Here is a 27,932-nt window from a genome sequence, read left to right as displayed (position 1 = left end):
GGATTGCCTGCGGTTACCGTCGAACGAAACGTCGAGGGTTAGTAGTGTTTTTAGTTGTCATTTGTCTGAATGTGGGAACCCTGCTTGATGCCATCTTGTGGATTGTTGACAAACCATCTGTTGGGACCACGTCATAGGTGCAGACCCGCTTGAAGGAGCCAATCCGGCACCAGTCGGTGGTGCAGCGTACGGTGATGCAACAACATCACCAGCTAACGGAGACCGTGGGCGTCCGCTTGGAGCAGGTGCAGGATTGCCTGCGGTTACCGTCGAACGAAACGTCGAGGGTTAGTAGTGGTTTTAGTTGTCATTTGTCTGAATGTGGGAACCCTGCTTGATTGATGACCTACTATGGACTGGAAAAATGACGCCATCTGACGTTCTCAGGCTCACAAGATGGTGGCGAAGTTGCAGCGCCAGTTTGCTACTCTGAAAAACAGGCAGAAGACGGAACTCCGGTCATTGTTTGAGGAACAATAACCTAAAATCCAAACTGGCGCACACGGGCGGAGGAGGAGGTATGTCGTCGAGCATTAGAATTCGAATCCACTGGCTTAGACCTTCATTTCAAAGTCAAGTTGCGAAACCACTTCCGGATCCAATTCATCAAACATGGCTGAAAGTGCAAGATAGCCAGCCTCTCTGAACACAGCTCTGCATCAAACCAATCGAGCCAGGAGTGGAGTGGAGTGGAGTGTTGTGTTATGTCCGGTTGTTCTGGTGTTGCAATAAACTACACATGTGTGACCTCGGGTCATTTCCTGAAGCGCTGATGAAGTGTTTTGGGAAATGTGGGAGCGAACAGAGTTCCAGCAAGTCCAGGTACCCTAGCTTCTCCTCCTTTTGTTTCATCTCCTAAGGAATGTGCACCCCAACTAGTCTTTTTCTCTTTCGTTTTCTTCCGCAGGTATGACTTGGTGCTGTCATCGGACTCTCCCTCGCTGGACGGCTCAGCCCAATTGAGCATGGTGGCGACCGACGAGGTTGCCGTCGTCACCATAATGTCATTGCCGCTCACACGGGCCCCGGTCGAGCAAGTCCACGAAGATTACCTGGGGGACCTTGTGACTTTGCTCCAGGTGATGCGTGATTCAACTGTCTCATCCTCTTTTGGCTCATGCGGGCGGGGGGCAACAGCACCTGCATTGGACCACATGTTCATTAACATTGTTCTTTTTGCTTTAAGGATCTCATTGTTAAATTAGACGATGACATGGATCATTCTTTCCGGTTTTCCTGCTGTGTTTGCCAAGAGGACTTCCCGAGGTCTGTCTGGTCTGTCTGACCAGCATTGCATTCCATTCCATTCCATTCCATTCAGTGTGTCATTTTAAAACACCTTGATTTGATTTTTGTGTGCAGTTTCAAAGCGAGGTATGGCCTTCAAGCTCAATTGGGCTCATTTCCTGAAGCAGTGATGAATGCTTTTGGGAAATGTAGGAGCGAGCAGAGTTCCAGCGAGTCCAGGTACCCTAGCTTCTCCTCCTTTTGTTTCATCTCCTAAGGAATGTGCACCCCAACAAGTCTTTTTCTCTTTCGTTTTGTTCCGCAGGTATGAGTTGGTGCTGTCATCGGACTCTCCCTCGCTGGACGGCTCAGCCCAATTGAGCATGGTGGCGACCGACGAGGTTGCCGTCGTGACCATAATGTCGTTGCCGCTCACACGGGCCCCGGTGGAGCAAGTCCACGAAGATTACCTGGGGGACTTCGTGACTTTGCTCCAGGTGATGCGTGATTCAACCGTCTCATCCTCTTTTGGCTCATGCGGGCGGGGGGCAACAGCATCTGCATTGTACCACATGTTTATCAACATTGTTCTTTTTGGTTAAAAGGATCACGTTGTGACATTAGTGGATGTGACGGATCATTCGTTCATGTTTTCCTGCCGTCTTTGCCAAGAGGACTTCCCGAGGTCTGTCTGGGAAGAATTGACCAGCATTGCATTCCATTCCATTCAGTGTGTCATTTTAAAACACCTTGATTTGATTTTTGTGTGCAGTTTGAAAGAGAGATATGGCTTTCATATGGAATTTGGGTCATTTCCTGAAGCGCTGATGAAGTGTTTTGGGAAATGTGGGAGCGAACAGAGTTCCAGCGAGTCCAGGTACCCTAGGTTCTCCTCCTTTTGTTTCATCTCCTAAGGAATGTGCACCCCAACAAGTCTTTTTCTCTTTCGTTTTGTTCCGCAGGTATGAGTTGGTGCTGTCGTCCGACTCTCCCTCGCTGGACGGCTCAGCCCAATTGAGCATGGTGGCGACCGACGAGGTTGCCGTCGTGACCATAATGTCGTTGCCGCTCACACGGGCCCCGGTGGAGCAAGTCCACGAAGATTACCTAGGGGACTTCGTGACTTTGCTCCAGGTGATGCGTGATTCAACCGTCTCATCCTCTTTTGGCTCATGCGGGCGGGGGGCAACAGCATCTGCATTGTACCACATGTTTATCAACATTGTTCTTTTTGGTTAAAAGGATCTCGTTGTGACATTGGTGGATGTGACGGATCATTCGTTCATGTTTTCCTGCTGTCTTTGCCAAGAGGACTTCCCGAGGTCTGTCTGGGAAGAATTGACCAGCATTGCATTCCATTCCATTCCATTCAGTGTGTCATTTTAAAACACCTTGATTTGATTTTTGTGTGCAGTTTCAAAGCGAGGTATCTCCTTCATGCTCAATTGGGCTCATTTCCTGAAGCAGTGATGAATGCTTTTGGGAAATGTAGGAGCGAGCAGAGTTCCAGCAAGTCCAGGTACCCTAGGTTCTCCTCCTTTTGTTTCATCTCCTAAGGAATGTGCACCCCAACAAGTCTTTTTCTCTTTCGTTTTGTTCCGCAGGTATGAGTTGGTGCTGTCGTCCGACTCTCCCTCGCTGGACGGCTCAGCCCAATTGAGCATGGTGGCGACCGACGAGGTTGCCGTCGTGACCATAATGTCGTTGCCGCTCACACGGGCCCCGGTGGAGCAAGTCCACGAAGATTACCTAGGGGACTTCGTGACTTTGCTCCAGGTGATGCGTGATTCAACTGTCTCATCCTCTTTTGGCTCATGCGGGCGGGTGGGCAACAGCACCTGCATTGTACCACATGTTCATTAACATTGTTCTTTTTGGTTAAAAGGATCTCGTTGTGACATTGGTGGATGTGACGGATCATTCGTTCATGTTTTCCTGCTGTCTTTGCCAAGAGGACTTCCCGAGGTCTGTCTGGGAAGAATTGACCAGCATTGCATTCCATTCCATTCAGTGTGTCATTTTAAAACACCTTGATTTGATTTTTGTGTGCAGTTTAAAAGCGAGGTATGGCCTTCAAGCTCAATTCGAGTCATTTCCTGAAGCCCTGATCAAGTATTTTGAGAAATGTGGGAGCGCGCAGAGTTCCAGCGAGTCCAGGTACCCTAGGTTCTCCTCCTTTTGTTTCATCTCCTAAGGAATGTGCACCCCAACAAGTCTTTTTCTCTTTTGTTTTCTTCCGCAGGTATGACTTGGTGCTCTCGTCCGACTCTCCCTCGCTGGACGGCTCAGCCCAATTGAGCATAGTGGAGACCGACGAGTTGTTCTGCATCACCAAATTATCTTTGACGCTCACACGGGCCACGGTCGAGCAGGTCAATAAATACGTGGGGGACCTCGTGACTTTGCTCCAGGTGATGCGTGATTCAACTGTCTCATCCTCTTTTGGCTCATGCAGGCGGGCGGGCAACAGCACCTGCATTGTACCACATTGTTATGATCGGGGGTCACGTTCCTCCGAAGTCCAAGCATGGCGACCACCTGCGAGTCACCTTGCCGCTGCCCTCGTTGTCTTTCTAGTTGGCTGTCGATCCGGATGGCCAATTCCACGAGCGCGTCGAGGGACCCTGGTTCCTCTCGGATCGCCAGCTCCTCCCGCATCTCCACATTCAGCCGTCGTGGAGGGAGGGCGGAGTCATTAAAGGCACTCTCGGCGGCTAAGATGCGGAATTCGACCCAGTCTTTTGCCACGCTCCGGACGCCTTGTCTGAGAGCTCTTAAGTGCCCACCGGCTGGTCGAAGATCTTTCGCATCTCTGCGGTCAATAAGTCGTAGGAGGTACAAATGCGGGAGCCCCTCTCCCATTCGGCGCTCGCCCAGGCTAGGGCCTCATCACGAAGGCAGCCGATCAGGTAAGCGATCTTGGCTCGGTCCGAGGTGTGGGTGAGGCTCGGTTGTTCAAACACCAACTGCCATTGAACCAGGAAGCGCCGGCATGCGCCGAGATCTCCACCGTAGGGGGGCCTTAGGTCCCTGTTGCGGCGATATCGGTGTTACCAGGGGAGCGGCTGGGGTTAGCTGTGCACTTGGTGAATGAGGCAAAGAATTGAGTAGTGCTCGTATGTCATCCAGGGGTCTCAGCCATGCTCGATACCTTAGAACAGAGGTACGCAATAGCTTGGGTATGCTGTTCCACCACCTGCCAAATTGGGTCGGAGGGGGCCTGGCCTGCGCCCGCGGGGTCCATGTTAGAGGATCGTGCTGTTTTGATTGGGGGTGGAAGAGCCCAAAGCAGGCGAGGGCTGGGAGTCTGCTTCTCCAATCTTGATTAGAATGATCCAAGTGAAAGGCCAGGCACCAGAGGGGATGGCGTGGGGATGGCGTGGGGATGGCGTGGGGATGGCGTGGGGATGGCGTCGGGATGGCGTCGGCGTGTCGTTAGGCGTATCCGTGGTCGTGGAGGCCGAGCGTAGTCGGAATCCTGGGAGCAAAACAAGAGGTCTTAAATCAACGAAGGCAGGCGAGAAAATACAAGCAGGTACGTACCTCACTGTGAGCAGATCAGACGATCCCGCAGTGTGGTCCTGTTCTTGGTGGCCTTAAATACTCCTCACTGGCTAATGACTCACACCTGGCAGCCCTCGAGTCATTAGAGGCAGGGGTGTCAAATTTACGGCCCGCGGGCCGGAACCGGCCCCCAAGGAGGTTCGATCAGGCCCGCAGGATCATTTGAAAGTGGAAAAAATGCATCAAAGACATGGAATTCATATTTTGAATTCGCTGCAATTCACGGATTATCCGCTAAGGGGCGCACTCTTTCCATCAGAGTAGAAGACAAGCTGCATCACTGAGACAGAAACTTTCTTCATTACACATTTCAAATCACTCTCCTTAGTTTGTAAAGTGCACGCAAAGATTACATTTTGATTTTATATGCGTATGTGTAAGTGGTTTAAAAAATCCTTTCATTAAAAGTCTCTTTTAATCTTAAAGTGCATGACTATATTTTTCAGTACCAATTCAAGTTTTGTGCCTTTGTACAATCAGTGGGATCCGTTGCAATGCCTATTTGTGAATGATAAAAGTCAATTGCACATTTATCTAAGGAAATATGAGGTGTTTCATGAAAGGATAGTTCATTCCATTTCAATATTTTCCTAATGTTCTTGTGCTTCTTTACACCAAAACAAAGGAAAGACATGATATTTGGGTTATTTATAGCAGAGCATGGTATCATTTTAATGGTCCGGCCCACTTGACATCTCCCTAGGCCGCCGTATGTGGCCCACCATGCCAAATGACTTTGACAGCCCTGCATTAGAGGCAGGACCTGTGGTTGGGTGGCGGGCGCAACCAGCCACCAATCTCGTCTGGGGCCTGACACACATGTTTATGAACACATTGCTCGGGACATCCTAGCTGTCTTGGAGTAAAACTGCAGCACATTTTCAAAATAAGGGCTGGCGGAAAAGTTAGACACGGAGCAAAAATGTTCCACTGTGAGAGTGAAAGATCCACACCACAACAGACCGACACACACAAAAAACACACAAATAAAACCACATTATTCACCTTGACTACTGTCTATGTACATTGCTTACTGACACTGTCTATATTTCTATAGTGAAAAGGGCAGTAGTGACTGACGCGTGGGTGCATGTCAGGCTCAAAGCCTGACACCATTAGCAATCGACAATCATGTTTTTGTCTGCTACCAGTGACCGACCGAGACTATCCGGATCAGAGCCAAACTTTCTTCAGGTTTAGCGTTATCAAGGTAGTGTTTTAGTCGTGCCTTGTCTTTCTTGTCATTTGGATTCTTCTTATTATTATTATTATCATTAATGTTGTAATAACAATAAAATCGGATTATTATCAATGCTTTTCTCAATTGTTGTCTTTTTTATGGTACAAATAAATACATAGTATTATTGTGTATTACTTTTTCAATGTCATTTGACTAAATTGCAAGATCAATCATCCATTCTGGTTAGTCGTAGTGATACATTGTGAACTTGTTTGCAAACTCCCAACAAAACCGCTAGGAGGAGACAAAGAAGAGAAACACGAAGAAGAAGAAGAAGAAGAAGAAGAAGAAGAAGAAGAAGAAGAAGAAGAAGAAGAAGAAGACGAAGAAGAAGAAGAAGAAGAAGAAGAAGAAGAAGAAGAAGAAGACGAAGAAGAAGAAGAAGAAGAAGAAGAAGAAGAAGAAGAAGAAGAAGAAGAAGAAGAAGAAGAAGAAGAAGAAGAAGAAGAGGAAGCGTTTAAATTTCACCGGCAATGCTCGCGACGAGTCACGCTATCTATCGCCATGGCTTTGAGACTGACTGAAGTTTTTGAAGTCACCGTTAAGTGTGAAGGCTCCGACGACAGGTAATCTGAGAAAAAGCCTACTTTTTGAGGCCCTTATTGTTGTTTTAGCAAAGATAGTCAAGTTTTGACCTGTCAATTTAGTCCCCGGGGCTATTTTAAAGTTAAGAATTCTGTGTCTAAGTAATGGCGGTGACTATTCCCCGCATACCTGTCAACTTATACGTTTTCCCCTTATTTTATACGTTTTTTGATCATTTCAAATTGTGTACGCCGTATAACAACTTTTGTACGGGATTTTTTTTAAGTACGTTTTTTGTAAAACGGATCTCGTTTGACGCATTTCGGCTGTAATCCGGTTCAAATAGTCCCTTGGGCTATTTAACCGTTAAGAATTCTGTGTCTAGTCTAATTCTAGTCCAAGGTATTAGTAGAGTACACAAAATACTGACACATTTAACATTTGTGGCTGGTCAATTCGATGGCAATTTCAAAATACGTACTACATGTCTGCAGAAGTTCCCCATCTTGTGGAAGACTTTCTGTGTGTGGTTCCAGTTTTTGTCCAACTTTACAACGTCTTTTTGAGTCTATCCGTTTTTGCTACAGAAACTCGCAGCTCGTTTTTGTGTTTTTGCTGCTTTTTTGTCATAATGATTTGGTGATTCTTAATGATCCCATTGACTTTGATTTGCTTTGTGCTTTGTGCTTTGTGCTTTTGCTTTGTTGTTCTGCGGCCTTTGACTGTACTGTCTAACTTCTAACTATGCTAACTTTTCTTGCTACTGTCACAATGAAATTTCCCGAATACAGGATGAATAAAGTTATCCAATCCAATCCAATCCAATCCAATGTAAAACTACACTATATGACATCTTGATATAATGTATAATAGGAATAATATTATTTAGATTATTTTCTAGATTGCAGAGCACTATTTAATTTTTAAGCCAACAATCTATTTACATCTTAGTAGAGAGAAATTATTCCTGTATCCACCCTGAAAACAGTCTTTTATACTTACAGAAAAAAAAACCTCCGCATCACCATGGGACTTCAGCTGGGCTACAGGACATGCGTGAGTACAGCATTTTTTTGAAATCTATCAAAAATCCTGTGCTTTACTGTCTTCATGTTAAATAAAAGTGCCATGAGAAAAGTCTTCATTGTTGAGAATGAGTGACATTGCAACCTCAATTTCAACCATCGATGTCTTGTTGCCAAATTTATGTTACATATGGAAATACCATATGGGTCCTGCTGCTCCATCTTTCTGTTTAGAAATGGTACTGACGGTCGGTGGAACGATTCAAGTTGTATTCCCGTGCAACGCTCACCACTTTCTCACGCCCATCAAGCTTCGTAATTATTGCCACTGGTTTCAAATGAAATGGCTTGCCTCTTCCTTGCATCTCCTTCACTAGAAGCCTTTCGCTTTTCACCAACCATATTGAATAATGGCTGCACGAGATATTTCATGATAAAAATGAAAAAGGTTCTTTGCGCACTGGAGATACGTCACGCACTTGCGCAACTTACGCACTGCAACGAACTGGGCAGAGGAAGGTGGATGCTGGGTGAGCCGAGCGCTCTCAGCGCCAGGCGTCGTCGGTATTAGCGGCGGAAAGAAGCACTACTCGGAAAAAGGCGCGCAATACAAAATCGAAGTGACTCACATTTTTCGACATAAACGCAATTTGCAGACATGTTCGTATGTACCGTTGTTCGTAAGTCGAATGTTCGTAAGTAGGGGAGCGTCTGTACTGTATCATTATTATTTATTTTTAATCATGACTCAAACATTTTGCAAATAAAATTAGAATTCTTCTTGGACATAAAATGTGTGTTGGCTTTCTGGGAGTGGTAAGCAATGTGTCTATTGATTGACCTTTTCTTTTTGCTTTAAGGATCTCCTTGTTACATTAGCCGATGACACGGATCGTTCTTTCCTGTTTGCCTGCCGTCTTTGCCAAGAGGACTTCCCGAGGTCTGTCTGGGAAGAATTGACCAGCATTGCATTCCATTCCATTCCATTCCATTCCATTCCATTCAGTGTGTCATTTTAAAACACCTTGATTTTATTTTTGTGTGCAGTTTAAAAGCGAAGTATGGCCTTCATGCTCAATTGGGCTCATTTCCTGAAGCGCTGATGAAGGCTTTTGGGAAATGTAGGAGCGAGCCGAGTTCCAGCGAGTTCAGGTACCCTAGCTTCTCCTCCTTTTGTTTCATCTCCTAAGGAATGTGCACCCCAACAAGTCTTTTTCTCTTTCGTTTTGTTCCGCAGGTATGACTTGGTGCTGTCATCGGACTCTCCCTCGCTGGACGGCTCAGCCCAATTGAGCATAGTGGCGAGCGACGAGGTTGCCAGCAGCACCCTATTGTCATTGCCGTTCACACGGGCCAAGGTCGAGGAGGTCAAAGAAGAATATGTGGGCGACCTTGTGACTTTGCTCCAGGTGATGCGTGATTCAACTGTCTCATCCTCTTTTGGCTCATGCGGGCGGGCGGGCAACAGCACCTGCATTGGACCACATGTTCATGAACACATTGCTCGGGACACCCTAGCTGGCTTGGAGTGAAACTGCAGCACATTTTAAAAATAAGGGCTGGCGTTTTTTACAAATAACGGCCCATTTTTAAAAACCATTTTTTTCTCGTACAAAAGTTGTTATACGGCGTACACCATTTCAAATGATTACAAAAGGTATAAAACACTGGGAAAATGTATCAATTGACATGTATGATGTTGTCTTTATGTCACAGGCACGCAATGATAGCCTGGAGCTGCAATTGGACAAGACTAAAGCGGATTTAGACCAGGTGGGTGTTTATGTCCACTGTCAAGATACCAAATTGGAATGAACCTTTAACATTGCCCAGAGAAGATGAGGATGAGATTTTGTTTCTAGTCCATGTCCTAATGTGCCATTAGATGCTTTCTGAGAAGACCGAAGAGTTGGCGCTGGGAATCGAGAAGTCAAACCAGTTGGCTATCGCTAGTCTTAGACGTGCAGTTTTAGCACCTATCCCTAATTCCTTAACTCCGTCTGGTCCCGTCGAACAAACTCAGACAGTAGACCTTTTGTTCATTGTCATCGAGTTAACAACCATAGTTTTACTCCTACAGTGGTAATACTATATCCAAATGAAACAGCTACAACAAAATGAATGAGTCAAATGTCCTATTGGTCATTAGCGAGCCGTCCGTCATTGCGACGAGCTGCGGACTAAATTTGAGCACTCGGCTGTGGTAAGGCCCTGCTCGATGCCATCTTGTGGATTGCTGACAAACCTTCTGTTGGGACCACGTCATAGGCGCAGAGCTGCTTGCAGCAGCAAACTCCGCACCGGTCGGAGGTGGAGCAGGCAATGGACACCATGGACCAGCATCTCAGACATGCGCGGAAAGGCCTGGGATTATCATTTCACGAGCTGGGGAAGGTTAGTCGTGTTTTTAGTTGTCATTTGTCTGAATGTGGGAACCCTGCTTGATTGATGACCTACTATGGACTGGAAAAGTGACGCCATCTGACCTTCTCAGGCTGCCGATATATTGAGGGAGTGTCAGCTCGAGATGGCTCCTCTGCAAGGCAGGCAGAAGACGGAACTGATGGAATTGTTTGAGGAACAAAGACCGTTTTGTGACCAACAAACGGCACAAAGAGGAGGCGACCATCAGTAACCTAAAATCCAAACTGGCGCACACGGACGGAGGAGGAGGTATGTCGTCGAGCATTAGAATTCGAATCCACTGGCTTAGACCTTCATTTCAAATTCAACAAGTTGCCAAACCACTTCCGCCGGATCCAATTCATTTCATATCCAGTGCTAGCTACCTCTGTACTTTTTGTATACGACGACAATGCCCTTGTGGCAAATGAGATGAGAAATGATGAGCGCAAAAATACCGTATTTTCTCGAATATAACACGCAGATTTTTGCTATATAATTAATTCCAATAGAAGGGGTGCGTGTTATAATCAATAACTAAAATAAATTACAAATTTTCGATCGAAAAAAGCATTGTCAAACTCACTTTGACGCACGGACATTGTGCAATTTCCAACTTTGAATTCAAAATACACGCATATTAAAGATCGTCAAGCCTCACAAACATCACAATCCTGCATTAATAAGCTGGAAAGTAGAATACTACATTGTAGTGTAGTACGTACTTGTATTTAGAAATATGTCCAGCGGGGGGCAGTACATTCCCTTGTTACATGTGATAGTCTTTTCCATTGTGCATATCTTCAAATCATTTATTTATTCAATTTGTATGTTCCTTTTCTTGTTTGAGAATGACAATAGATATTTGAATTAAAACATGGTATTGTCAATTGAAATGTAGTCAATGTTCAAGGAAGTCTAAAAGGTATTGCAACATAACATGTCTACATGATATGTTTGTCCACTCTGTGTATCATCTATTGCCCTAAAATTCAAACGCATAACTCCACCAACTGCACGACACTCGACACGCTCGTACCTGAAGATTTCTCTATCCGGTTTTGAACAAAACAATCGTGAAACGAAGAAAAAAAGGTACGATTTCTGATTTTCGTCAGCGGGAAATTTTAGGTGCGCACTATATTCGATTACTGCGTTTTTCCAGATGTTTTTGGCCCAAATTTACCTGCGTGTTATTTTCGAGTGCGCGTTTAATTCGAGAAAATACGGTAACCTCTTAACAATGTACGACATTTATAAAACATGACCCTATTTTCCAGGCTCATACTCCAGTGCGACTTATGTTTTTCTCTCTGACCACCAAAAGCCTGTGTTTTTTTTTTAGGCTGTATACTGGTTCTCTGAAAAACTGTTAAGTTGACACCGATGCCTAATTAACCTCTTGTTTGGATTTGGGTTAGTTCTTGGTTTCTAATCCAATCAAATATTGCCCTCCCAAAAATGCGACTTAATACACCATTGCGATTTATACATTTTTATTTTGTCTTCAGTGTGTTTTCTTTGGCCGGTCGGTGCGACTTATATTCAGGTGCCCTGGAAAAATACGGAAATGTTAGTTTAAGTGAATGCACTACTGTTGATTTATTGCAACCTATGTGCACGAAAATGACAGTGAGAGACATCAAAGTGGTTATGCGCAATCATTTGATGTGATGTTTGGCAGTACTACATAGCTATTGTTAGACTTCAAATTGCAATTTGAGGAATATTGGTAGCGGTCACGTTGCACTTTGGTTTGTGTGCAGGAGGAATGCGAGGAGCGGCCCCGTTTGTCCCTCCTGACATGCCGTCAGAGAGAGCAGCTGCTGCGGTCAATCAGCTGATTGCTTCCTGTTTTGCCTGTTGATTTGTACATCCCAGTTGGTTTATTAAAGATGTTGTTTGAAGCTAACTGCCTCGATTCCCCTCCTGCTTCCCGCACCTGGGTCCTAACCCATTCCCGATCGTAACAGCAGGAATGCCAGCGCGGCGAGCGGGAGGAAACGTCGCTGAAGTGCAAGATTGCCTCTCTGAACACGCACCAAATGGAGCAGCAAACAAATCGAGCCAGGGAGGCCCAGAGGTGAAGAATATGACATATTTTACTCCTTCATTTTATTGTAGCTGTTTCATTTTGATATAGTACCACTGTAGGATTAAAACTATTGTTCTCAACTCAATTACAATTTCTACTTCAAGGTGTGATCCAGGTGTCAAGTGGTCCGGGTGAAACTATGTCTTAAAAACAACATAGTATAGTAAGGCCTTTTTTTCTTAAAAAACTACATAGTATAGTAAGGCTTTTTTCGTGAAAAACTACATAGTATAGTAAGGCTTTTTTTCTTAAAAAACGACATAGTATAGTAAGGCTTTTTTCTTAAAAAAACGACATAGTATAGTATGGCTTTTTTTCTTAAAAAAACGAAATAGTATAGTATGGCTTTTTTTCTTAAAAAAAACAACATAGTATAGTAAGGCTTTATTAAAAAACGGCATAGTATACTAAGGCTTTTTTTCGTGAAAAACGACATTGTATAGTAAGGCTTTTTTATTAAAAAACGACATAGTATAGTAAGGCTTTTTTATTAAAAAAAAACGACATAGTATAGTAAGGCTTTTTTATTAAAGAAAACGACATTGTATACTAAGGCTTTTTTTCTTTAAAAAAACAACATAGTATAATAAGGCTTTTTTAAATAAAAAAAAACGACATAGTATAGTAAGGCTTTTTTATTAAAAAAACGGCATAGTATAGTAAGGCTTTTTTTAAAAAAACGACATAGTATAGTAAGGCTCTTTTCTTTAAAAAAACGACATAGTATAGTAAGGCTTTTTTCGTAAAAAAACGACATAGTATAGTAAGATTTTTTTCTTTAAAAAAACGACATAGTATAGTAAGGCTTTTTAAATAAAAAAAAACGACATAGTATAATAAGGCTTTTTTATTTTTTTTAAAACGGCACAGTATAGTAAGGCTTTTTTTCTTAAAAAACGACATAGTATACTAAGGCTTTTTTTCTTAAAAAAAACGACATAGTATAATAAGGCTTTTTTTATTAAAAAAACGACATAGTATAGTAAGGCTTTTTAAATTAAAAAACGACATAGTATAGTAAGGCTTTTTTAATTAAAAAAGGACATAGTATAGTAAGGCTTTTTTTCTTAAAAAACGACATAGTATAGTAAGGCTTTTTTCTTTAAAAAACGGCATAGTATAGTAAGGCTTTTTTCTTAAAAAATGACATAGTATAGTAAGGCTTTTTTCTTTAAAAAAACGACATAGTATAGTAAGGCTTTTTTAATTAAAAACGACATAGTATAGTAAGGCTTTTTAAATTAAAAAACGACATAGTATAGTAAGGCTTTTTAAATTAAAAAACGACATAGTATAGTAAGGCTTTTTTCTTTAAAAAAACTACATAGTATAGTAAGGCTTTTTAAATTAAAAAATGACATAGTATAGTAAGGCTTTTTACTTAAAAAAAACGACATAGTATAGTAAGGCTTTTTTCTTTAAAAAAACACAGTATAGTAAGGCTTTTTTCGTAAAAAACGACATAGTATAGTAAGGCTTTTAAAAAAAAAAAACGACATAGTATAGTAAGGCTTTTTAAATTAAAAAACGACATAGTATAGCAAGGCTTTTTAAATTAAAAAACGACATAGTATAGTAAGACTTTTTTAATTAAAAAATGACAGTATAGTAAGGTTTTTTTTCTTAAAAAATGACAGTATAGTAAGGCTTTTTTCTTTAAAAAATGACATAGTATAGTAAGGCTTTTTTATTAAAAAAACGGCATAGTATACTAAGGCTTTTTTCTTTAAAAAACGACATAGTATAGTAAGGCTTTTTTCTTTAAAAAACGGCATAGTATAGTAAGGCTTTTTAAATTAAAAAACGACAGTATAGTAAGGCTTTTTTCTTAAAAAAAACGACATAGTATAGTAAGGCTTTTTTTCGTAAAAAACGACATAGTATAGTAAGGCTTTTCTCATGAAAAACGACATAGTATAGTAAGGCTTTTTTGTAAAAACGACCATGTATAGTAAGGCTTTTTTTCTTAAAAAACGACATAGTATAGTAAGGCTTTTTTCTTAAAAAAACGACATAGTATAGTATGGCTTTTTTTCTTAAAAAAACGACATAGTATAGTATGGCTTTTTTTCTTAAAAAAACGACATAGTATAGTAAGGCTTTTTTATTAAAAAACGGCATAGTATACTAAGGCTTTTTTCTTAAAAAAACGACATAGTATAGTAAGGCTTTTTTCTTAAAAAACGACATAGTATAGTAAGGCTTTTTTATTAAAAAAAAACGACATAGTATAGTAAGGCTTTTTTATTAAAAAACGACATAGTATACTAAGGCTTTTTTCTTTTAAAAAACAACATAGTATAATAAGGGTTTTTTAAATAAAAAAAACGACATAGTATAGTAAGGCTTTTCTCATGAAAAACGACATAGTATAGTAAGGCTTTTTTGTAAAAACGACCATGTATAGTAAGGCTTTTTTTCTTAAAAAACGACAGTATAGTAAGGCTTTTTTCTTTAAAAAACGACATAGTATAGTATGGCTTTTTTTCTTAAAAAAATGACATAGTATAGTATGGCTTTTTTTCTTAAAAAAACGACATAGTATAGTATGGCTTTTTTTCTTAAAAAAACGACATAGTATAGTAAGGCTTTTTTATTAAAAAACGGCATAGTATACTAAGGCTTTTTTTCGTGAAAAACGACATTGTATAGTAAGGCTTTTTTATTAAAAAATGACATAGTATAGTAAGGCTTTTTTATTAAAAAAACGACATAGTATAGTAAGGCTTTTTTATTAAAAAACGACATAGTATACTAAGGCTTTTTTCTTTTAAAAAACAACATAGTATAATAAGGCTTTTTTAAATAAAAAAACGACATAGTATAGTAAGGCTTTTCTCATGAAAAACGACATAGTATAGTAAGGCTTTTTTTTAAAAACGACCATGTATAGTAAGGCTTTTTTTCTTAAAAAACGACAGTATAGTAAGGCTTTTTTTCTTAAAAAAACGACATAGTATAGTATGGCTTTTTTTCTTAAAAAAACAACATAGTATAGTATGGCTTTTTTTCTTAAAAAAACGACATAGTATAGTAAGGCTTTTTTATTAAAAAACGACATAGTATAGTAAGGCTTTTTTCTTTAATAAAACGACATAGTATAGTAAGGCTTTTTTCGTAAAAAAACGACATAGTATAGTAAGGCTTTTTAAATTAAAAAACGACATAGTATAGTAAGGCTTTTTTAATTAAAAAATGACATAGTATAGTAAGGCTATTTTTCTTAAAAAATGACATAGTATCGTAAGGCTTTTTCATTAAAAAACGACATAGTATAGTAAGGCTTTTCTCATGAAAAACGACATAGTATAGTAAGGCTTTTTTGTAAAAACGACCATGCATAGTAAGGCTTTTTTTCTTAAAAAACGACATAGTATAGTAAGGCTTTTTTTCTTAAAAAAACGACATAGTATAGTAAGGCTTTTTTATTAAAAAACGGCATAGTATACTAAGGCTTTTTTTCGTGAAAAACGACATTGTATAGTAAGGCTTTTTTATTAAAAAACGACATCTATAGTAAGGCTTTTTTATTTAAAAAAACTACATAGTATAGTAAGGCTTTTTTATTAAAAAAACGACATAGTATACTAAGGCTTTTTTTATTTAAAAAAGCGACATAGTATAATAAGGCTTTTTTCTTAAAAAACGACATAATATAGTAAGGCTTTTTCATTAAAAAACGACATAGTATAGTAAGGCTTTTTTCGTGAAAAAACGACATAGCATAGTAAGTTTTTTTAAAAAACGACATAGTATAGTAAAGCTTTTTTCTTAAAAAACGACATAATATAGTAAGGCTTTTATCTTAAAAAACGACAGTATAGTAAGGCTTTTTTTAATTAAAAAACGACATAGTATAGTAAGGCTTTTTTCTTAAAAAACGACATAGTATAGTAAGGCTTTTTTCTTAAAAAAACGACATAGTATAGTAAGGCTTTTTAAATTAAAAAACGACATAGTATAGTAAGGCTTTTTTCGTGAAAAAACGACATAGCATAGTAAGTTTTTTTAAAAAACGACATAGTATAGTAAAGCTTTTTTCTTAAAAAACGACATAATATAGTAAGGCTTTTATCTTAAAAAACGACAGTATAGTAAGGCTTTTTCATTAAAAAACGACATGGTATAGTAAGGCTTTTTTCTTAAAAAAACGACATAGTATAGTAAGGCTTTTTAAATTAAAAAACGACATAGTATAGTAAGGCTTTTTTTATTAAAGAACGACATAGTATAGTAAGGCTTTTTCATTAAAAACGACATAGTATAGTAAGGCTTTTTTCTTAAAAAAAACGACATAGTATAGTAAGGCTTTTTTCGTTAAAAAACGACATAATATAGTAAGGCTTTTTTCTTTAAAAAAAACAACATAGTATAGTAAGGCTTTTTTCTTAAAAAACGACATAGTATAGTAAGGCTTTTCTATTAAAAAACGACATAGTATAGTAAGGCTTTTTTTCTTAAAAAACGACATAGTATAGTAAGGCTTTTTTCTTAAAAAACGACATAATATAGTAAGGCTTTTTTCTTAAAAAAACGACATAGTATAGTAAGGCTTTTTTCTTAAAAAAACGACATAGTATAGTAAGGCTTTTTTTTAATTAAAAAACGACATAGTATAGTAAGGCTTTTTTATTAAAAAACGACATCGTATAGTAAGGCTTTTTTATTTAAAAAAACGACATAGTATAGTAAGGCTTTTTTATTAAAAAAACGACATGGTATACTAAGGCTTTTTTTATTTAAAAAAGCGACATAGTATAATAAGGCTTTTTTCTTAAAAAACGACATAATATAGTAAGGCTTTTTTCTTAAAAAACGACAGTATAGTAAGGCTTTTTTTAATTAAAAAACGACATAGTATAGTAAGGCTTTTTTCTTAAAAAAACGACATAGTATAGTAAGGCTTTTTTCTTAAAAAAACGACATAGTATAGTAAGGCTTTTTTCATTAAAAAACGACATAGTATAGTAAGGCTTTTTTATTTAAAAAAACGACATAGTATAGTAAGGCTTTTTTATTAAAAAACGACATAATATAGTAAGGCTTTTTTCTTAAAAAACGACAGTATAGTAAGGCTTTTTTTAATTAAAAAACGACATAGTATAGTAAGGCTTTTTATTAAAGAACGACATAGTATAGTAAGGCTTTTTCATTAAAAACGACATAGTATAGTAAGGCTTTTTTCTTAAAAAAAACGACATAGTATAGTAAGGCTTTTTTCTTAAAAAACGACATAGTATAGTAAGGCTTTTCTATTAAAAAACGACATAGTATAGTAAGGCTTTTTTTCTTAAAAAACGACACAGTATAGTAAGGCTTTTTTCTTAAAAAACGACATAATATAGTAAGGCTTTTTTCTTAAAAAAACGACATAGTATAGTAGGCTTTTTTCTTAAAAAAACGACATAGTATAGTAAGGCTTTTTTTTATTAAAAAACAACATAGTATAGTAAGGCTTTTTTCTTAAAAAACGACATAGTATAGTAAGGCTTTTCTATTAAAAAACGACATAGTATAGTAAGGCTTTTTTTCTTAAAAAACGACATAGTATAGTAAGGCTTTTTTCTTAAAAAAACGACATAGTATAGTAAGGCTTTTTCATTAAAAAACGACAAAGTATAGTAAGGCTTTTTTCTTAAAAAAACGACATAAAATAGTAAGGCTTTTTTCGTGAAAAAACGACATAGTATAGTAAGGCTTTTTTCTTAAAAAACGACATAGTATAGTAAGGCTTTTTTATTTAAAAAACGGCATAGTATAGTAAGGCTTTTTTCTTAAAAAAACGACATAGTATAGTAAGGCTTTTTTCTTAAAAAACGACATAGTATAGTAAGGCTTTTTTTATTAAAAAACGACATAGTATAGTAAGGCTTTTTTCTTAAAAAACGACATAGTATAGTAAGGCTTTTCTATTAAAAAACGACATAGTATAGTAAGGCTTTTTTTCTTAAAAAACGACATAGTATAGTAAGACTTTTTTCTTAAAAAAACGACATAGTATAGTAAGGCTTTTCTATTAAAAAACGACATAGTATAGTAAGGCTTTTTTGTAAAAACGACCATGCATAGTAAAGCTTTTTTTCTTAAAAAACGACATAGTATAGTAAGGCTTTTTTTCTTAAAAAAACGACATAGTATAGTAAGGCTTTTTTATTAAAAAACGGCATAGTATACTAAGGCTTTTTTTTCGTGAAAAACGACATTGTATAGTAAGGCTTTTTCATTAAAAAACGACATAGTATAGTAAGGCTTTTTTCTTAAAAAAAACGACATAGTATAGTAAGGCTTTTTTCGTGAAAAAACGACAGTATAGTAAGGCTTTTTTCTTAAAAAAAACGACATAGTATAGTAAGGCTTTTTAAATTAAAAAACGACATAGTATAGTAAGGCTATTTTTCTTAAAAAACGACATAGTATAGTAAGGCTTTTTTCTTAAAAAAACGACATAGTATACTAAGGCTTTTTTTATTTAAAAAAGCGACATAGTATAATAAGGCTTTTTTCTTAAAAAACGACATAATATAGTAAGGCTTTTTCATTAAAAAACGACATAGTATAGTAAGGCTTTTTTCGTGAAAAAACGACAGCATAGTAAGTTTTTTTTCTTAAAAAACGACATAGTATAGTAAGGCTTTTCTATTAAAAAACGACATAGTATAGTAAGGCTTTTTTTCTTAAAAAACGACACAGTATAGTAAGGCTTTTTTCTTAAAAAACGACATAATATAGTAAGGCTTTTTTCTTAAAAAAACGACATAGTATAGTAGGCTTTTTTCTTAAAAAAACGACATAGTATAGTAAGGCTTTTTTTTATTAAAAAACGACATAGTATAGTAAGGCTTTTTTCTTAAAAAACGACATAGTATAGTAAGGCTTTTCTATTAAAAAACGACATAGTATAGTAAGGCTTTTTTTCTTAAAAAACGACATAGTATAGTAAGGCTTTTTTCTTAAAAAAACGACATAGTATAGTAAGGCTTTTTCATTAAAAAACGACAAAGTATAGTAAGGCTTTTTTCTTAAAAAAACGACATAAAATAGTAAGGCTTTTTTCGTGAAAAAACGACATAGTATAGTAAGGCTTTTTTCTTAAAAAACGACATAGTATAGTAAGGCTTTTTTATTTAAAAAACGGCATAGTATAGTAAGGCTTTTTTCTTAAAAAAACGACATAGTATAGTAAGGCTTTTTTCTTAAAAAACGACATAGTATAGTAAGGCTTTTTTTTATTAAAAAACGACATAGTATAGTAAGGCTTTTTTCTTAAAAAACGACATAGTATAGTAAGGCTTTTCTATTAAAAAACGACATAGTATAGTAAGGCTTTTTTTCTTAAAAAACGACATAGTATAGTAAGACTTTTTTCTTAAAAAAACGACATAGTATAGTAAGGCTTTTCTATTAAAAAACGACATAGTATAGTAAGGCTTTTTTGTAAAAACGACCATGCATAGTAAAGCTTTTTTTCTTAAAAAACGACATAGTATAGTAAGGCTTTTTTTCTTAAAAAAACGACATAGTATAGTAAGGCTTTTTTATTAAAAAACGGCATAGTATACTAAGGCTTTTTTTTCGTGAAAAACGACATTGTATAGTAAGGCTTTTTCATTAAAAAACGACATAGTATAGTAAGGCTTTTTTCTTAAAAAAAACGACATAGTATAGTAAGGCTTTTTTCGTGAAAAAACGACAGTATAGTAAGGCTTTTTTCTTAAAAAAAACGACATAGTATAGTAAGGCTTTTTAAATTAAAAAACGACATAGTATAGTAAGGCTATTTTTCTTAAAAAACGACATAGTATAGTAAGGCTTTTTTCTTAAAAAAACGACATAGTATACTAAGGCTTTTTTTATTTAAAAAAGCGACATAGTATAATAAGGCTTTTTTCTTAAAAAACGACATAATATAGTAAGGCTTTTTCATTAAAAAACGACATAGTATAGTAAGGCTTTTTTCGTGAAAAAACGACAGCATAGTAAGTTTTTTTTCTTAAAAAACGACATAGTATAGTAAGGCTTTTTTCTTAAAAAACGACATAATATAGTAAGGCTTTTTTCTTAAAAAAACGACATAGTATAGTAAGGCTTTTTTCTTAAAAAAACGACATAGTATAGTAAGGCTTTTTTCTTAAAAAACGACATAGTATAGTAAGGCTTTTTTTCTTAAAAAACGACATAGTATATTAAGGCTTTTTTCTTAAAAAAACGACATAGTATAGTAAGGCTTTTTTCGTGAAAAAACGACATAGTATAGTAAGGCTTTTTTCTTAAAAAAAACAACATAGTATAGTAAGGCTTTTTAAATTAAAAAACGACATAGTATAGTAAGGCTTTTTTCTTAAAAAACGACATAGTATAGTAAGGCTTTTTTATTTAAAAAACGGCATAGTATAGTAAGGCTTTTTTCTTTAAAAAAACGACATAGTATAGTAAGGCTTTTTTAATTAAAAAAATGACATAGTATAGTAAGGCTTTTTTTTTTAAAACGACATAGTATAGTAAGGCTTTTTTAATTAAAAAACGACATAGTTTAAGGCTTTTTTAATTAAAAAATGACATAGTATAGTAAGGCTTTTTTCTTTAAAAAACGACATAGTATAGTAAGGCTTTTTTAAAAAAAACGACAGTATAGTAAGGCTTTTTTAATTAAAAAATGACATGGTATAGTAAGGCTTTTTTAATTAAAAAACGACATAGAATAGTAAGGCTTTTTTTCTTAAAAAATGACATAGTATAGTAACGCTTTTTTCTTTAAAAAACGACATAGTATAGTAAGGCTTTTTACTTAAAAAAACGACATAGTTAAGTATGGCTTTTTTAATTAAAAAATGACATAGTATAGTAAGGCTTTTTTTCTTAAAAAACGACATAGTATAGTAAGGCTTTTTTTAAAAAAACGACAGTATAGTAAGGCTTTTTTATTTAAAAAATGACATAGTATAGTAAGGCTTTTTTAATTAAAAAACGACATAGTATAGTAAGGCTTTTTTTCTTAAAAAATGACATAGTATAGTAAGGCTTTTTTCTTTAAAAAACGACATAGTATAGTAAGGCTTTTTACTTAAAAAAACGACATAGTTAAGTATGGCTTTTTTAATTAAAAAATGACATAGTATAGTAAGGCTTTTTTAATTAAAAAACGACATAGTATAGTAAGGCTTTTTTCTTAAAAAACGACATAGTATAGTAAGGCTTTTCTATTAAAAAACGACATAGTATAGTAAGGCTTTTTTTCTTAAAAAACGACATAGTATAGTAAGGCTTTTTTCTTAAAAAAAACGACATAGTATAGTAAGGCTTTTTCATTAAAAAACGACATAGTATAGTAAGGCTTTTTTCTTTAAAAAAAACGACATAGTATAGTAAGGCTTTTTAAATTAAAAAACGACATAGTATAGTAAGGCTTTTTTATTTAAAAAACGGCATAGTATAATAAGGCTTTTTTCTTAAAAAACGACATAATATAGTAAGGCTTTTTTCTTAAAAAAACGACATAGTATAGTAAGGCTTTTTTTATTAAAAAACGACATAGTATAGTAAGGCTTTTTTCTTAAAAAACGACATAGTATAGTAAGGCTATTTTTCTTAAAAAACGACATAGTATAGTAAGGCTTTTTTCTTAAAAAAACGACATAGTATACTAAGGCTTTTTTTATTTAAAAAAGCGACATAGTATAATAAGGCTTTTTTCTTAAAAAACGACATAATATAGTAAGGCTTTTTCATTAAAAAACGACATAGTATAGTAAGGCTTTTTTCGTGAAAAAACGACAGCATAGTAAGTTTTTTTTCTTAAAAAACGACATAGTATAGTAAGGCTTTTTTCTTAAAAAACGACATAATATAGTAAGGCTTTTTTCTTAAAAAAACGACATAGTATAGTAAGGCTTTTTTCTTAAAAAAACGACATAGTATAGTAAGGCTTTTTTCTTAAAAAACGACATAGTATAGTAAGGCTTTTTTTCTTAAAAAACGACATAGTATATTAAGGCTTTTTTCTTAAAAAAACGACATAGTATAGTAAGGCTTTTTTCGTGAAAAAACGACATAGTATAGTAAGGCTTTTTTCTTAAAAAAAACAACATAGTATAGTAAGGCTTTTTAAATTAAAAAACGACATAGTATAGTAAGGCTTTTTTCTTAAAAAACGACATAGTATAGTAAGGCTTTTTTATTTAAAAAACGGCATAGTATAGTAAGGCTTTTTTCTTTAAAAAAACGACATAGTATAGTAAGGCTTTTTTAATTAAAAAAATGACATAGTATAGTAAGGCTTTTTTTTTTAAAACGACATAGTATAGTAAGGCTTTTTTAATTAAAAAACGACATAGTTTAAGGCTTTTTTAATTAAAAAATGACATAGTATAGTAAGGCTTTTTTCTTTAAAAAACGACATAGTATAGTAAGGCTTTTTTAAAAAAAACGACAGTATAGTAAGGCTTTTTTAATTAAAAAATGACATGGTATAGTAAGGCTTTTTTAATTAAAAAACGACATAGTATAGTAAGGCTTTTTTTCTTAAAAAATGACATAGTATAGTAACGCTTTTTTCTTTAAAAAACGACATAGTATAGTAAGGCTTTTTACTTAAAAAAACGACATAGTTAAGTATGGCTTTTTTAATTAAAAAATGACATAGTATAGTAAGGCTTTTTTTCTTAAAAAACGACATAGTATAGTAAGGCTTTTTTTAAAAAAACGACAGTATAGTAAGGCTTTTTTATTTAAAAAATGACATAGTATAGTAAGGCTTTTTTAATTAAAAAACGACATAGTATAGTAAGGCTTTTTTTCTTAAAAAATGACATAGTATAGTAAGGCTTTTTTCTTTAAAAAACGACATAGTATAGTAAGGCTTTTTACTTAAAAAAACGACATAGTTAAGTATGGCTTTTTTAATTAAAAAATGACATAGTATAGTAAGGCTTTTTTAATTAAAAAACGACATAGTATAGTAAGGCTTTTTTCTTAAAAAACGACATAGTATAGTAAGGCTTTTCTATTAAAAAACGACATAGTATAGTAAGGCTTTTTTTCTTAAAAAACGACATAGTATAGTAAGGCTTTTTTCTTAAAAAAAACGACATAGTATAGTAAGGCTTTTTCATTAAAAAACGACATAGTATAGTAAGGCTTTTTTCTTTAAAAAAAACGACATAGTATAGTAAGGCTTTTTAAATTAAAAAACGACATAGTATAGTAAGGCTTTTTTATTTAAAAAACGGCATAGTATAATAAGGCTTTTTTCTTAAAAAACGACATAATATAGTAAGGCTTTTTTCTTAAAAAAACGACATAGTATAGTAAGGCTTTTTTTATTAAAAAACGACATAGTATAGTAAGGCTTTTTTCTTAAAAAACGACATAGTATAGTAAGGCTTTTCTATTAAAAAACGACATAGTATAGTAAGGCTTTTTTTCTTAAAAAACGACATAGTATAGTAAGGCTTTTTTTCTTAAAAAACGACATAGTATAGTAAGGCTTTTTAAATTAAAAAACGACATAGTATAGTAAGGCTTTTTAAATTAAAAAACGACATAGTATAGTAAGGCTTTTTCATTTAAAAAACGACATAGTATAGTAAGGCTTTTTTCTTAAAAAACGACATAGTATAGTAAGGCTTTTTTTCTTAAAAAACGACATAGTATAGTAAGGCTTTTTTTCTTAAAAAACGACATAGTATAGTAAGGCTTTTTTCTTAAAAAAACGACATACTATAGTATGGCTTTTTTTCTTAAAAAACGACATAGTATAGCAAGGCTTTTTTTCTTAAAAAACGACATAGTATATAGTAAGGCTTTTTTCTTAAAAAACGACATAGTATAGTAAGGCTTTTTTCTTTAAAAAAACAACATAGTATAGTAAGGCTTTTTTCTTTAAAAAACGACATAGTATAGTAAGGCTTTTTTCTTAAAAAACAACATAGTATAGTAAGGCTTTTTAAATTAAAAAATGACGGTATAGTAAGGCTTTTTTTCAAAAAACGACATAGTATAGCAAGGCTTTTTTTCTTAAAAAATGACATAGTATAGTAAGGCTTTTTTATTAAAAAAAACGGCATAGTATAGTAAGGCTTTTTTATTAAAAAACGACATAGTATAGTAAGGCTTTTTATTAAAGAACGACATAGTATAGTAAGGCTTTTTTCTTAAAAAAAACGACATAGTATAGTAAGGCTTTTTTTATTAAAAAACGACATAGTATAGTAAGGCTTTTATTAAAGAACGACATAGTATAGTAAGGCTTTTTTCTTAAAAAAAACGACATACTATAGTATGGCTTTTTTTCTTAAAAAACGACATAGTATAGTAAGGCTTTTTTCTTTAAAAAAACGACATAGTATAGTAAGGCTTTTTTTTATTAAAAAACGACATAGTATAGTAAGACTTTTTTCTTAAAAAAACGACATAGTATAGTAAGGCTTTTCTATTAAAAAACGACATAGTATAGTAAGGCTTTTTTGTAAAAACGACCATGCATAGTAAAGCTTTTTTTCTTAAAAAACGACATAGTATAGTAAGGCTTTTTTTCTTAAAAAAACGACATAGTATAGTAAGGCTTTTTTATTAAAAAACGGCATAGTATACTAAGGCTTTTTTTTCGTGAAAAACGACATTGTATAGTAAGGCTTTTTCATTAAAAAACGACATAGTATAGTAAGGCTTTTTTCTTAAAAAAAACGACATAGTATAGTAAGGCTTTTTTCGTGAAAAAACGACAGTATAGTAAGGCTTTTTTCTTAAAAAAAACGACATAGTATAGTAAGGCTTTTTAAATTAAAAAACGACATAGTATAGTAAGGCTATTTTTCTTAAAAAACGACATAGTATAGTAAGGCTTTTTTCTTAAAAAAACGACATAGTATACTAAGGCTTTTTTTATTTAAAAAAGCGACATAGTATAATAAGGCTTTTTTCTTAAAAAACGACATAATATAGTAAGGCTTTTTCATTAAAAAACGACATAGTATAGTAAGGCTTTTTTCGTGAAAAAACGACAGCATAGTAAGTTTTTTTTCTTAAAAAACGACATAGTATAGTAAGGCTTTTTTCTTAAAAAACGACATAATATAGTAAGGCTTTTTTCTTAAAAAAACGACATAGTATAGTAAGGCTTTTTTCTTAAAAAAACGACATAGTATAGTAAGGCTTTTTTCTTAAAAAACGACATAGTATAGTAAGGCTTTTTTTCTTAAAAAACGACATAGTATATTAAGGCTTTTTTCTTAAAAAAACGACATAGTATAGTAAGGCTTTTTTCGTGAAAAAACGACATAGTATAGTAAGGCTTTTTTCTTAAAAAAAACAACATAGTATAGTAAGGCTTTTTAAATTAAAAAACGACATAGTATAGTAAGGCTTTTTTCTTAAAAAACGACATAGTATAGTAAGGCTTTTTTATTTAAAAAACGGCATAGTATAGTAAGGCTTTTTTCTTTAAAAAAACGACATAGTATAGTAAGGCTTTTTTAATTAAAAAAATGACATAGTATAGTAAGGCTTTTTTTTTTAAAACGACATAGTATAGTAAGGCTTTTTTAATTAAAAAACGACATAGTTTAAGGCTTTTTTAATTAAAAAATGACATAGTATAGTAAGGCTTTTTTCTTTAAAAAACGACATAGTATAGTAAGGCTTTTTTAAAAAAAACGACAGTATAGTAAGGCTTTTTTAATTAAAAAATGACATGGTATAGTAAGGCTTTTTTAATTAAAAAACGACATAGTATAGTAAGGCTTTTTTTCTTAAAAAATGACATAGTATAGTAACGCTTTTTTCTTTAAAAAACGACATAGTATAGTAAGGCTTTTTACTTAAAAAAACGACATAGTTAAGTATGGCTTTTTTAATTAAAAAATGACATAGTATAGTAAGGCTTTTTTTCTTAAAAAACGACATAGTATAGTAAGGCTTTTTTTAAAAAAACGACAGTATAGTAAGGCTTTTTTATTTAAAAAATGACATAGTATAGTAAGGCTTTTTTAATTAAAAAACGACATAGTATAGTAAGGCTTTTTTTCTTAAAAAATGACATAGTATAGTAAGGCTTTTTTCTTTAAAAAACGACATAGTATAGTAAGGCTTTTTACTTAAAAAAACGACATAGTTAAGTATGGCTTTTTTAATTAAAAAATGACATAGTATAGTAAGGCTTTTTTAATTAAAAAACGACATAGTATAGTAAGGCTTTTTTCTTAAAAAACGACATAGTATAGTAAGGCTTTTCTATTAAAAAACGACATAGTATAGTAAGGCTTTTTTTCTTAAAAAACGACATAGTATAGTAAGGCTTTTTTCTTAAAAAAAACGACATAGTATAGTAAGGCTTTTTCATTAAAAAACGACATAGTATAGTAAGGCTTTTTTCTTTAAAAAAAACGACATAGTATAGTAAGGCTTTTTAAATTAAAAAACGACATAGTATAGTAAGGCTTTTTTATTTAAAAAACGGCATAGTATAATAAGGCTTTTTTCTTAAAAAACGACATAATATAGTAAGGCTTTTTTCTTAAAAAAACGACATAGTATAGTAAGGCTTTTTTTATTAAAAAACGACATAGTATAGTAAGGCTTTTTTCTTAAAAAACGACATAGTATAGTAAGGCTTTTCTATTAAAAAACGACATAGTATAGTAAGGCTTTTTTTCTTAAAAAACGACATAGTATAGTAAGGCTTTTTTTCTTAAAAAACGACATAGTATAGTAAGGCTTTTTAAATTAAAAAACGACATAGTATAGTAAGGCTTTTTAAATTAAAAAACGACATAGTATAGTAAGGCTTTTTCATTTAAAAAACGACATAGTATAGTAAGGCTTTTTTCTTAAAAAACGACATAGTATAGTAAGGCTTTTTTTCTTAAAAAACGACATAGTATAGTAAGGCTTTTTTTCTTAAAAAACGACATAGTATAGTAAGGCTTTTTTCTTAAAAAAACGACATACTATAGTATGGCTTTTTTTCTTAAAAAACGACATAGTATAGCAAGGCTTTTTTTCTTAAAAAACGACATAGTATATAGTAAGGCTTTTTTCTTAAAAAACGACATAGTATAGTAAGGCTTTTTTCTTTAAAAAAACAACATAGTATAGTAAGGCTTTTTTCTTTAAAAAACGACATAGTATAGTAAGGCTTTTTTCTTAAAAAACAACATAGTATAGTAAGGCTTTTTAAATTAAAAAATGACGGTATAGTAAGGCTTTTTTTCAAAAAACGACATAGTATAGCAAGGCTTTTTTTCTTAAAAAATGACATAGTATAGTAAGGCTTTTTTATTAAAAAAAACGGCATAGTATAGTAAGGCTTTTTTATTAAAAAACGACATAGTATAGTAAGGCTTTTTATTAAAGAACGACATAGTATAGTAAGGCTTTTTTCTTAAAAAAAACGACATAGTATAGTAAGGCTTTTTTTATTAAAAAACGACATAGTATAGTAAGGCTTTTATTAAAGAACGACATAGTATAGTAAGGCTTTTTTCTTAAAAAAAACGACATACTATAGTATGGCTTTTTTTCTTAAAAAACGACATAGTATAGTAAGGCTTTTTTCTTTAAAAAAACGACATAGTATAGTAAGGCTTTTTTTTATTAAAAAACGACATAGTATAGTAAGGCTTTTATTAAAGAACGACATAGTATAGTAAGGCTTTTTTCTTAAAAAAAAACGACATACTATAGTATGGCTTTTTTTCTTAAAAAACGACATAGTATAGCAAGGCTTTTTTTCTTTAAAAAAACGACATAGTATAGTAAGGCTTTTTAAATAAAAAAAACGACATAGTATAGTAAGGCTTTTTTCTTAAAAAACGACATAGTATAGTCAGGCTTTTTTCTTTAAAAAACGACATAGTAT

The 27,932-nt window shown here is 34.0% G+C and overlaps 1 protein-coding gene across 1 annotated transcript in view; it reads left to right on the top strand.

Annotated features, from left to right (window-relative positions):
- LOC144078391 (cystinosin-like) overlaps window positions 1-27,932 on the top strand; it is a 36,218-nt gene that overhangs the window by 7,264 nt on the left and 1,022 nt on the right. Inside the window, exons 13-27 of the mRNA XM_077606418.1 lie at window positions 908-1,079; window positions 1,187-1,266; window positions 1,363-1,467; window positions 1,553-1,724; window positions 1,833-1,912; window positions 2,642-2,746; window positions 2,832-3,003; window positions 3,113-3,192; window positions 8,629-8,733; window positions 8,819-8,990; window positions 9,298-9,354; window positions 9,850-9,975; window positions 10,076-10,254; window positions 11,751-12,067; window positions 12,184-12,242. Of these exons, the coding sequence (XP_077462544.1) occupies window positions 908-1,079; window positions 1,187-1,266; window positions 1,363-1,467; window positions 1,553-1,724; window positions 1,833-1,912; window positions 2,642-2,746; window positions 2,832-3,003; window positions 3,113-3,192; window positions 8,629-8,733; window positions 8,819-8,990; window positions 9,298-9,354; window positions 9,850-9,975; window positions 10,076-10,216 (1,567 nt within the window). The 3' untranslated portion in view covers window positions 10,217-10,254; window positions 11,751-12,067; window positions 12,184-12,242. The remainder of the gene's footprint in view (window positions 1-907; window positions 1,080-1,186; window positions 1,267-1,362; window positions 1,468-1,552; window positions 1,725-1,832; window positions 1,913-2,641; window positions 2,747-2,831; window positions 3,004-3,112; window positions 3,193-8,628; window positions 8,734-8,818; window positions 8,991-9,297; window positions 9,355-9,849; window positions 9,976-10,075; window positions 10,255-11,750; window positions 12,068-12,183; window positions 12,243-27,932) is intronic.

Source organism: Stigmatopora argus, chromosome 8 (genome assembly GCF_051989625.1).
Source record: "Stigmatopora argus isolate UIUO_Sarg chromosome 8, RoL_Sarg_1.0, whole genome shotgun sequence".
NCBI classification, from domain to species: domain Eukaryota; kingdom Metazoa; phylum Chordata; class Actinopteri; order Syngnathiformes; family Syngnathidae; genus Stigmatopora; species Stigmatopora argus.
This window is presented reverse-complemented; position numbering and strand designations above follow the sequence as displayed.